An 11,541-nucleotide genomic window follows, 5' to 3' on the forward strand; every position below is an offset into this window, starting at 1 on the left:
AATTTAAGGGATTCCTCGTGTGCCGTTTGGCGCCAATTGTTCTAAGTGCCGCATACTGCCGCCTCGTATCATAGCCAAAGGCCAAACACAAACATTTCACCTTCGAGCATTTTCCGAGTGCCAAAGGATGCCTAGGAACGTAAATAGAAAATCATGATGTATTGGATGGATACCCTGGCATCCCTAGATACCCTTTCGGGTCGAATGATCGCATCAAACACTTTACTTATTTAAATATTTAATCTGCTATAAGATTGTTTTGCATATATTTAAGGCTCTAGTCACAAAAACAAATGCATCGATTTGTAATACCCTTTAATGTCCTTGCCAGGGTAGACAGAGCCAGAGGGCAGGAGCAGTAGAGCACCTCTAGTGCTAGAAAAAACTGCATGCAAATCATTTGCCGCTCATAAATTATGCAGCTCAAAGGAGCAAACAGGAGCTGCAGCCGTGTGGCAGGAGGCTGTCGAGCAAATAAACTTCAATTTATCTCAACATGAGTTTCGGTTTTTCTTGACCACTTTATACCTGCGAGAGACCAATTTTCGACCACCGACAAGCTGCTTTTTTGAGAAAAATATATGTTAATATTAGCCTTTAAGGAAAGATCAAGTACTATTACAGGCTTCCGCTTTTGTGTGTGTTTTTGTGCGTTTTAGGCGGAAACGGAAATGCCACCGGTCGCAGTCCAAAGTGTTCTTGCTTTTGGTCATTCCTTCCTGCCTTCATGTTTTTTGCCCTGTGTGTGTGTCCTATGCACGTCCTATGCAAATTCAAATTCATGACATTCATGGCTGGAAGAGCACACGGCGAATATAAATATCGATTAGTTAATAGCAAAACTATATGAAAGGCTGACAAGGGCTTTAAAGCGGCATTGAACTTGTCTAGGCCCTCGCCTCCTCTCCTCCTCTCAGCACAACTTGAGAATAACCTTTGCATGATTTAATTATTTGCAGCCATACGGTAACATACGACCCAAAAACTTCACACCTGAATGCACAAAGGCCGACATGGCGGAGGGGATGTGAGCGGCTGAATGGTGCAAAAGTTTTGCCACTTTTGCATTCAGTGTTCTATACTGTATGTTGTTGAAGGACCCTTCTTCTGACCCCGCTGCCACTGCTGCCACTGCTGCCATTGCGGTTTCTCGCATTCGGGTCTCTATTTCTCTTTCGGCCGAGAAATGAATGTCTCAATTCATTTTACGCCACACTGCGCCTCAAGTGGAGCGCGCCATGCAAAAAAGGGCTGCCAATGCGGGTCTCGGCTCTCGGGTATGGGATTTCGGGTTGTGGGGCTTGGGGCTGTGGGTCTGGGGGTCTGGGTGTCTGGGGTTTGGGTTCACATAAAAACAAAAGTAAAAAGCAAAATAAGAAAATGGAGGGAAAAGTGCAAGCAGCGCAGAAAAAGGACTTTGGCATCATTACAATTTGTTGATTTGCTTCGTTAAACAGCAAACAACAGCGAGCGAAAAGCGAAAGGCGAAAAAAACACACAAGAAAAGGCGAATCAAGAGTGCAAAGAGTGGTCGGATGAAAGAGATTGAAATGAAAACGCAGACAGAAATTGAAACAACAGGCGACAGTTGAATGAATCAAGACAAGGCATAAAGGAAGGACCTCGTCTTTGACATAGAAATGAACGTTTAGGCAGCCCCAGTCTCAGCCCCAGCCCCAGCCCCAGCCCCCGCCACAGCCCCCGCCACAGCCCTAGGCAAACGCTACTTCCATTCAAATGGCGAATGCATTGTTGCTTATTTGCGAAGAAGAAAGCGCGAATAAATGAGCAAAATAAGAAAGGAAAAACATGAAAAACCAAGGAAAACAACAACGGCAAATAAAACAGTGAAAAGCAAATGAAAACTGACAAGGGACTGGCTGGCTGGAAAGGCGTTGAAGGCGGGTGCCAGCATCCTCTCTCCTTCAAAGGCATCGCCCCTGGCGCCAAATTTTTTATCTTTCAGCTGCTGTTATAAAAGAAATGAGAGTCACTGTGTGTGGCCGCTGGCTACAGTTTAAAATGAGGTGGAAGTTAGGGCGGAGTCAGAGGCAGAGGCAGATGCAGCGATGCTTGCAACCAAGGTGGCAAGCAATCATCACTGACAGGCAGCGGCCTGAGCATGAGGAGCAAATATTTCTTGTTGCCTTGCGGAGAAGTAAACATTCAAAAGATTTCGATTTTTTCCATTTAAGAAACTTGAATTTTTAGCAAAAATAAAGACCGATACGCTGCCCTCTCGTAATTGGCCTTATCACTTCTGACCCGACTCGACCCTCTTTACACAATTAGATTTATTTGCAAAATTATAAGTGGAATTGCAGCAACCCCAGCAATAATTTTCTTTTATGGCCCGTCGCCGCAGTTTATGCAACAAAAGCGCTTCCCCATTTGTGTCATAATTTATTGCATACTCTTGGGGGCTTGGATAATTAGCATTTAATTTTGGATTGTGTATGAAAAAAGAGCGCGGTGGGGAGAGCAGATAGCAGAAAGTCTCCGTCGAAAAAAAGGTTCATTGGAGCCGCTCATTAAATTAGTGAGCGGATGTGCCGCCGATTTACATTCTTTGATATGCGGAGCACCCAAAGTCCAGGGTCCACTCGGCAGCGCATAATAACTTTTTTTAATGAGCTCCGATTTGAATAACAAATTGTATGGTTAAATTCGATGTTGGTATTCGGGGGCAATGGACATTAAGAGTTGATTGATGCTCCATTAGAAATTATGCCCAGTCCCTGGGCGGACCATATCGCACACCTGGAACTGGAGAAGTAAACTGTCCGCTTGCTGGACATGTTAATTGGTTTCTGTTGTGTGGCTGCCAGTGCCATGCCTTCTGATTGCTTTTCTATACAGAAATTAGCTCTTAAACTAAGTGTCCAGTGTCCCCCGGGGGTGGAAAATTGGATTGGTTGGACCGGAAGACTAAGTGGTAATTTTCCCAAGTGGCACAGTGGCACAGGAAATATAACTATTTTCTCTACAAATAAATGAGAACTTTGGCAGGACAATTTTCTGCTATGAGTGGCTCTTGCTCCATGGTGCTGGCTGGACAAGCCCACCTTTCTCGTCTGTCACTTGATCGGCAAATAACCCACTTCCGCCTTGAATGAAAAACTTTTCCCAAAGACCAAAGGCGCCGCAAGAGGCAAGACGCAAGACGGTGTTTGAAATCGACAAATGACGATTAGCACATCGCACAGCAGCAGCAGCAGCACAAGCGTCAGCAGGTGTTTTTGTTGCTATTGCTACTGTTATTTTCTGTTTTGGCCAACACACACACACACACACAAACACAAACACTCTAAGAGACAGTCCGTGGTTTGGGGAACGGGCGCATTCACGTTCGTGATCGGCATCGGCCAGCGCAATAATTTTGAATTTCATTTTCAGTTGGTGAACAACGCGCGAGCGAAACAGACACGCGCGGCGTCAAAGTGCACAGAGAAATAAACAGAGAAAGACACACCGAGTGAGACTGAGAGACAGAGAGCGAGGTGTGATCAAACAAAATAAGAGAAAGACCCAACAGCTGCTTGAAAAAAAGTACGAAAATTATACGAAATTTTAGAGCAAACAAAGAGTAGACCCTGTACAGTGCACACAGTATTTGGTTAATGCTTTTCGTTTTTTTTTTTTTTATTGATTCCCCGCCAATTATTTTTGCACTTTGCAATCGCTTGTGATCGAATACAATTTTTTGTTGTTTTTTTTGTATTTTTTTTGCATTATTCAATCAATTTTAACGAAGTGTTTTCCCCACACGACATGTAACAGAAATAAATAAATAATTATCGTTTTTATTCCGTTGATGCCGATAATTTGTGAAGTCAATCAAAATGAATTAAAGAACAGCCTGAAATGTGCGAATATCATTTCAATTGAAATTCTGATCAACTGTGCAATGCCAAGGCCGGTCAGACAGGAAGAAATTGGGCCGAAAACGAGTTGATGGTCAAGTTAGCAGTGGACTAGGCTAAGCCAGGCATGGCACAGGCTTTTAGGACATGAGGAAGAAAGCACTGCCCAAAACAGATCTAAGTAGACAAAAAAGTTTCAAATGTATACAAAATCATTTTTCAGAAAAGATTAAGAGGAAGTAAGACCTTCTGAAAGCCTCCATAAGGAAGGAAAACGTATCCATTTTGTTGTACTTCTTTGAAATTCGTTATCTGAAAAAAACAAGAACATGGAACATAGAACATGGAGCCTCTTTAAGTTACAGAAATTATATTGCTAATTGCTAATTGCCCACAAATTTTTGGTAGTACATAGCTCTGATTCATTTTATCCACTGCCATCAGCCTTGTTCAATAACAACTCAGACCTCAGACATGACCTTTGAACCTGAAGTGTGTGTGTCACAGTCAACAATTCGCCATGTAGGAATTTTGTAGAATTGTTTTGGTTCTGGGTAAATATTTGAAACATTTTATCTCGAACAAGCGACATAATTACATTTTTATCTAGATACAATTTTCAAATGATTGTTGGAGCGAGCATCTGGTATCGCGTCTTGTCACATTGTCTAATGAATTGCCCTGGTGTGTGCAGGGACAGGGAAATGCCATGGTTTTTCCCATTTCCCATTTTTCGTCTCTTCTTTTTTCGCCGCAAAACGAATTAGATTTTGCGGTCTCTGTTCTGATTTTGATTATTTCCCCACTGCAATGCACTTGTATCCCGCATTTATATTTGATTTTTGGTTTTCTGTTTTTTGTTTTTGGTTTGTCTTTTGCTCAATTCGATTGCATTGCGTAAGGTCGTGTCGGTGGGTCGCTGCTTTTTGGTCTCGTCTCGTTTGGTCTCGTCTCGCCGAGATATTTGAATTTTTGTTAACCGCAAAAAAAGCTCGGAAATAACTTGGCAAACGACGACGACAACGCATTTGGGTGTAGAAAGAGTCAGGGCCGGCCAAGCGATGGCTGCTGGGCCATGAGCTACCAGGCGGCCTGTCACCGAAGAAGCTGCAACCCAAGGGAAGGAGCCGATAAAATGACATGAAATTCCCCATTTAATATGGTTTCCCCATCAACAACAAAAAAATGAAACCAGCCATAGCCAACAGCAAAATGCAAAACTTTGTTCACTTTTCGCTAATGTTTACGTTTAATTTCAACAAGTTTTTTGTGGGAGTTTTAAAGATTTGTAAAGAAAGAGTGTTGATGGTGGTATATCATATTTTGCCTAGGATGGGAGTGATCTCTTACAACCTCCACTCGATAATTCTTTACCAAAAGACCTCTAGAATTATTTTTGTTACATACATGTTAAAGTTGAAATTTAATATGAGCGAGGAGAGGTTTTGCCAGCATTTGTTGCAATACAGTATTCATATTTCATACCACATTTTGCTGCTCACTTTTTGGCACGTTCTATATATTTTTTTCTTTAATTTTTTAGCCATTTGTTTTTGTTGTTTATTGCGTGCGCTGCCCATTTGCAAGCCGTTAAAAAATCAGAACCAAAAAGTGGACGGAACGGAGAGTATGTGCTTTGGGGCATCGGGAAATAATCTTTATGACGCTGTGCTCCGCTGATATTTCACGCTTCGTTTTACGCACCTTTAAAATGTGCTAAACACAGAAATGAATCCGCGAATTCTGTGCTAATTGTTTGAAATTTTTTTACACCGCATCTTTTCAAAACTAATTGTGAAGAATTCTCTCTCGTTTTTTCGTTTACTGATGAAATCGCTGGCTGGGGCGATAGAGAATTTCGATCTCCGGCTGACGGCTGACGGTTGATAAGGCGTGCTTTATGAGTACTTATTTCGAGATCTCTGCAGTTCGTTGAAAGACCGACTCGGGATTGAGGCCAAGCCCAAAGGGGGCTTTGACACGTTTTCGTAGCTGATCTGCCAATGAAGGTCGTTGCTGCTGCCGCTGCTGCTGCTGGTGATTGGGAGATTCGAGTGATGGTTGAGTCATGTTTTAAGTACTTGTTAACAGGTACTTGCAACATATTGTACTGGGCCGAAACCTGTTTCAAAATGTAAAAATAACAAAGAGTCTTACATAACGAATGGGAGTGCAGTGAGGCAAGCTCTGGTTTCAGCTCCGAATTTATGTATGGCCGGTCGGTCGTCTCGTCTCGTCTCGCCTCGACTATGCTTTCCAGAAAACCTGTTTACGTTTCGGGCGCCTCTCTCTCACTCTCTCTTCTTTTACTCTTTCCCCAGCCATGTGGGGGACGGACTCTCTTCGGTTGCCTTGGGCTCCCAGGCACGTGCTTTTCACCTGTGGCTTGTTATGGCTGTTTGCACCACTTTGGGGTTTTGCATTTGTACATCATTTGATACGCTCTCTATTAGCGGCTTAAGTATTGTATTATTATGGGGTTTATATTGAAATTTTTACGGATTAATTCGAGAAATTTGCAGTCAAGTGAAGTACGGATTATTTGGACCAGAACATGTCTGTAGATTACCCATAAAAAATAAGATTTAAGGCTTTTTCTTTTTCTCCTTTTTGTTGTGTATTTGGGTCGTCCGTCGGGTCTCGTGGCTAACCGCTTAAAACTCGAAAAAACTCGTAATAAGTTCGGTGTTAGATCCGGTCAAGTGGTGGTCTCTGCTGGTTAGCTGGAACAGCCTGACACTAATGAACTCCCCGAAGAAGCTGTAAGAGCCACCGCCGCCTGTCTCCGAAAGATCGATCGATCCAGAGGGCACTCGGCCGCCGGCAGCGTATCGCCTTTCTATGCGATTCTCATGGGAAGCAGCTAACCTGAAGCCATAGCCAAGATTATTCCATAGTTATTTTCATTTTCTTAAATGATTCAAGCCACTTAAAGCAAAACTAAAGCTCAGAAATCGGTATTCCAATTGAAATCCAGAAAGGATAAGGGGGTATGTCATTCAAATGTCACATATGTGGGGCCCTCTTTGCATTTGCACGGGATCGTGATTGAGGTTGTTAACACTTCGTCTAGACTGTTTGTTTAGCATCCATTAGGCCTTATTTTCCTTAAAGTTAACGCAGCGGAGTGCATTGCCTTTGCCACTTCAATCATCAAATATTGTTGCACCCTTCTCGCACTTTCCCCCAGGCCTGGCCAATGATATTTATCCCAGCCGTCTGTCTGTACTATTTATTTGCAGCACAGACTCTATTCACAGCCCAGACTTTAACAGATTGAGGCAGCTTGAAGATACATTTACGAGTGCTAATAAAAGTAAAGTCTTTTAACTGTTGGCAAATGTGCGAACAATGGCAAAGATGTGAAGTGTAAGCGGCATAGCAGAGTCGAAGGAGAAACCCAGGAAGTATTGCACAAGCTTGCCACCAGAGAGTGAATTTATTATAAAACAAAAACACAACAACAAAATGAATGCCAGCGATGAATGGACGCTCGTGGAGCAGACGGAGCCTGCACCACAGGAGGTGGAGATGGAGATGGCAATGGAGAAGAATGGCAGCTCCATGAGTCTGCGAACACACCCCACAGTGGCAGAGTATTATGGCAGTAAGTACTCGAGGGGGATCCCATTGAAGAGTTCCTAATACTAATACGGTTGTGTGCACATCCCTCAGATATGACAGCCTTCCTTAGCCTGGCCATTTTCATAGCCAGCCTGCTGACCATCCTCAACATCTGCATCTACTCGACCACTGTGTCGCGTCTGAGGCGCCACCTGAACAAGCCACTGCGTACGCCATCCATCCTGATGGTCAGCTTGTATCCGATTATCTCGCTGGCCGCATTGGCTACCATACTGGTGCCGTACTCCTGGTTTATTTGCCACACGGTGATGCATGTGATGTTCATGGTGGGCGGGCCCATATTCCGCACACTGCTCTTCCGCTACGTGGACTCCGAGCAGAACTACGTGAAGGAGTCGGGAGGGGAGGCGGTGCAGCTGACAACGCCGCCCTGCTGCTGCTGGTGCCTCTGCCTGCCGATGGTGGTGCCCACGAAGGCCAAGCTGTGCATCTCCCGGTACATGGTGTGGCAGATGCCCTTCTGGCAGGGCTCCATTATGCTGGTGATGAACATCCTGTACTACCGGGACATCCAGCTCTACCACCAAGTGATGTACTTCTTCATACCCTTCATCATCAGCTCGATTGTCCTGGGCGTGTGGTCCCTCCAGATCACGGTGCGAATGATAACGAAGCTGCGCGGCGACTATCAGCTGCGGAAGAAGATGTTCTGCCTCCAGCTGGTGGTGATGCTCTGCAAGCTGCAGTATCTGGTGCTCTACGATCAGCTCGACGGCATCAAAATGGGCGGCGAATATCCCATCAATCACACCGTCTACAAGCAAAGTGGGTGGAGAGATCCTTTGTTTGGGATAAACATATTCATTTTGGTTTCTTTTTTCAGCCATCATCAATATCTTGATACTGGTGGAAATGGTCTTGGTCTCCATGATGGCGCAGAGCGCCTACCGCACACCCATCCAAGTGCAGGTCGATGAGGTCAACAAGGACAAGGAAATCACTCGCATTTGAGAGAGGGAGTTTTACAAACGGTTACAAAACAGTAGCAACGAATTGTGATAATTTCAATAAAGAAACTGTAGTTAAATGTAGTCGGAATATGTCGTCCTGCACCAGCTTTAATTGTCTCTAAGCTTCCACATCTTTCTTAGCCAAGTGTTAATCATGCTTTAAGACCGAAAACAAAATGAAATAAATCTCCGCAAATCATGTGTTTGTTCTAGGACTTCTGGTCTGGTCAGAGACTACCCAACCCCAACCCCAACCCCAACCCCACTTGTACTCATAATCCCATCCCCATTCCCATGCCCTTCGTCCCTGCAGTCATGCGTGCCGCATTTAGCTCATAATTCTCCCTGCGGCAGAGATCCGTTTTACATTTTTCAACCGACAACAAAATGCTGGCGGGGCTTAGACCCACGGACCAAGTGCCATAAAAATACAATAAATATAATATGATGAAATATCTGTATACATATACATCTTCCTCTCTGTTTAGATAGCCTTTCTTGAGGATAACTCAATTGCTGTCGCAGACCGCGCACGCGGCCATAGGCCAGGCACCACCAGACCACATTTTGGCCCGGCCTGGAAAATCCTTCGAGGGAAAACCACAATCTTCGGTGGAGTAGCATTGAGAGGACACTGCGTACTGCAGAGAGCAGTGCGTTGAAATTTATGATTTATTTCAAAAGAAAGTACATTGTGCTCTGCCAAAATAAATCACACTAAAGATGCTGGCTGGCTGGCAGGCAGGCAGCTCTCAGAAATAGCAGAGGAAGCAGCCAGGGGTGGTTCGGGGCAGGGCGAATGAAAATCAAATATAGAAAAAAAAAACAGGCGTACATACAGATCGAATGGATGGATACTCTTATGGAAGTTCATCATATATTTACTCTCAATTATGGGTTTATTTATGTTTCTATCTGGAAAAAAGAAGATAAATCAAAGGATGTTTTCAAATACCTCTGACACGCATTAAATGCTTGAAAGTCCTAGCCTTGGAAAGAAAAGCCAACCCAACAAACGATCGGCTATGCCCCATAGGAACACAAAGAGTATTAGCAGGATGTCTGGCAAGAAGGACAAGGAAAACAGGGGGGTGGGTGGTAATGGGGGACTAGGAACAGTCAAGTGCCACGGTCGGTCGTCGCTGGGCACGGTTATCTTATCGCTCTTTTATGGTGTACACAACGCCACAGAGCACCGAGCAGTGGCAGCCACGAGTAGGAGAAGGGCAGCCTGTGGCTACAACAGCTCCATCCTATCCCCTCCCCAGCACCGCCCCGCCATCCCCGTCTGGTCGAGATGTCGCTTTTTATGAAGAAGCTTGTTTACCCGGGACTTGGCCAGGGCTTCCATCCAGCCATCCAGTCATCCAGCTGGCTCTCTGCCTTCGCCAGAGCCAGAGCCAGAGCCAAGTAAATCAGATTAAGTATCCGCTGCTCATTTTGATGAGCCACTGTCAGTGCGGGACTCCAGTTAGGATTTTTGATTTTCTCTTGTCTTTTGTGCCGCAAGGATACGTATCCGAGTGCCGCATATGTGAGCGGACGAAGATTTAATTACAATTTGACGCAGGAATAAAGCTAGCATCCATTTATGGAATTTCACTCAGTTTAGCCTCGGGGAAAAATCCTGTAAGGAAAATTTTTATAAATTTATTATCACTTAGCGCTGTCGCAATCCGAAGAAAAAAAATATAAATTTTTTTTTGAAAGCTTTTCCGGCGGGTAGGCAATCATTTTTAGCACTGATTTTCGTTCCACATGTCATTTTGGATTTCATGTAGCTCTCTTTTTGGCTTAATAAAAAATTCATAAAGCTTTTTGGGGCGGATGGGGCGGGTGGGGCGACCAAGGCTATTGTTCAGATATAAAAAATTAAAGAAAACCATTTTTGTGTTGCCTCGCCCACTGCGTCCTGCGTCGTGCGTCCCTCGCACTCTGTCTGTCTGCCTTCCATTGTCTACGCTTCTTGGCCATGTCCAAACACGTTAGGCCATCAACTTGGCACTACAGCATGGAGTTGGAGGACAGGGACTGGGGCACAGACGGGACAGAAATGGCAGCCTCCAGTCCTGGCTGTCAGCCGTCTGCGTCTTATGTCACTGTCCATTAGACGCGCCATTCACAGGCCTTTAAGTTGTACTTATGCATTTTTTACAATCTCCCTTTAAGATTGCAGAAATCCTGTCGGCTAAAGAGCAGCAGCTAGAATTTCATGGCTGCTTGGAGCTGGAGCTGCCGTACAACACTTAGAGAAATTAAATAATGCGCATACGCAATGTGGTGCGCGCTGCTTAATTTTCTTAATAGAAATTATAGCACAATATTTGTCATTCACAGGCAATTTAACAAATTCCTATAGCTCTCCCCTCCCCCACCACTCCTTTTTCCCCTATATCTTTCTCTCTCTTTCTTCGCTTCTGTAGACATTTTATGATTATTGACAGCGCCACTTTTTCGTTGACTTGACTTTGCTTTCCGCTGGCTCTTGTTCGTTTGTTCTTCTGCTTATTTTTTATGCTGCTTTATTTATGTCAGGCCTTTTGTTTAAGTACCCGACTCCTGGCCAAGGGCTCCAGGCTCCAGGCTCCAGGCCCCTTACTCGTTGCTACAGGCTCCAGGCTACGGGCTCCGACATTTTGCTGGTGCTAAGTAAATAAGTTTTATGGCATTTCTTTTCCTTATTTGTTGCTGCTCTGCGTCTGCGACTTCTGCTTGATTGATTTCATTGGCTTTGACACTCGGTGTCACATCGGTGGATCGTGCGTATTTTTCCGCTATTTGTTGGGGCATTTTTCAGGCGCCTTGAGGTAGGTAGATATTTAATGCAATTAAATTCGTATAGAAAACTGAATAACACAGATAATACATTGTATTTACTGAACTTAAAGGAAATACTTGGGTTTCCCTTTTGCCTTGGGGCCTTCGGTTTATTTTCGCGCTTGAGGGTTTCAGTTTCGTGTTGATTCCTGGTCTAAAACCCTTTTTCCTTTTCCATTGTCAGATGTCAGCGACAGCCTTTTCCGTTGCCATTTTTTGGCGAGGGTTTTTGTTTTTGGCTCTTCTGACTGATTCTTAATATTTGC

The 11,541-nt window shown here is 44.3% G+C and overlaps 1 protein-coding gene across 4 annotated transcripts; it reads left to right on the top strand.

The window, feature by feature from the left end:
* The first annotated feature begins 3,394 nt into the window (after positions 1 to 3,394).
* On the top strand, positions 3,395 to 8,656 carry LOC108153493 (organic solute transporter alpha-like protein). Of its 4 annotated transcripts, none has more exons than XM_017283541.2 (4): positions 3,395 to 3,549; positions 7,106 to 7,470; positions 7,539 to 8,273; positions 8,332 to 8,656. In XM_017283541.2, the coding sequence occupies exons 2-4, from the start codon at positions 7,332 to 7,334 to the stop codon at positions 8,457 to 8,459; spliced, it is 1,002 nt and encodes a 333-aa protein (XP_017139030.1). In that variant the 5' UTR covers positions 3,395 to 3,549; positions 7,106 to 7,331; the 3' UTR covers positions 8,460 to 8,656. The 4 variants fall into 4 exon arrangements, with proteins under 4 accessions (XP_017139030.1, XP_033243452.1, XP_017139029.1 ...); XM_033387561.1 differs by having other exon boundaries at positions 7,111 to 7,470; XM_017283540.2 differs by lacking the exon at positions 3,395 to 3,549 and adding an exon at positions 6,506 to 6,853.
* Positions 8,657 to 11,541: the final 2,885 nt, after the last annotated feature.

This window comes from Drosophila miranda, chromosome XR (assembly GCF_003369915.1).
Source record: "Drosophila miranda strain MSH22 chromosome XR, D.miranda_PacBio2.1, whole genome shotgun sequence".
NCBI classification, from domain to species: Eukaryota; Metazoa; Arthropoda; class Insecta; order Diptera; family Drosophilidae; genus Drosophila; species Drosophila miranda.

Coding starts and splice junctions, on each gene's coding strand:
- LOC108153493 (XM_017283541.2), top strand. CDS start 7,332: ATGAATGCCAGCGATGAATGGACGCTCGTGGAGCAGACGGAGCCTGCA. Junction 7,471..7,538: donor AGTGGCAGAGTATTATGGCA/GTAAGTACTCGA, acceptor CACATCCCTCAG/ATATGACAGCCTTCCTTAGC. Junction 8,274..8,331: donor TCACACCGTCTACAAGCAAA/GTGGGTGGAGAG, acceptor TTCTTTTTTCAG/CCATCATCAATATCTTGATA.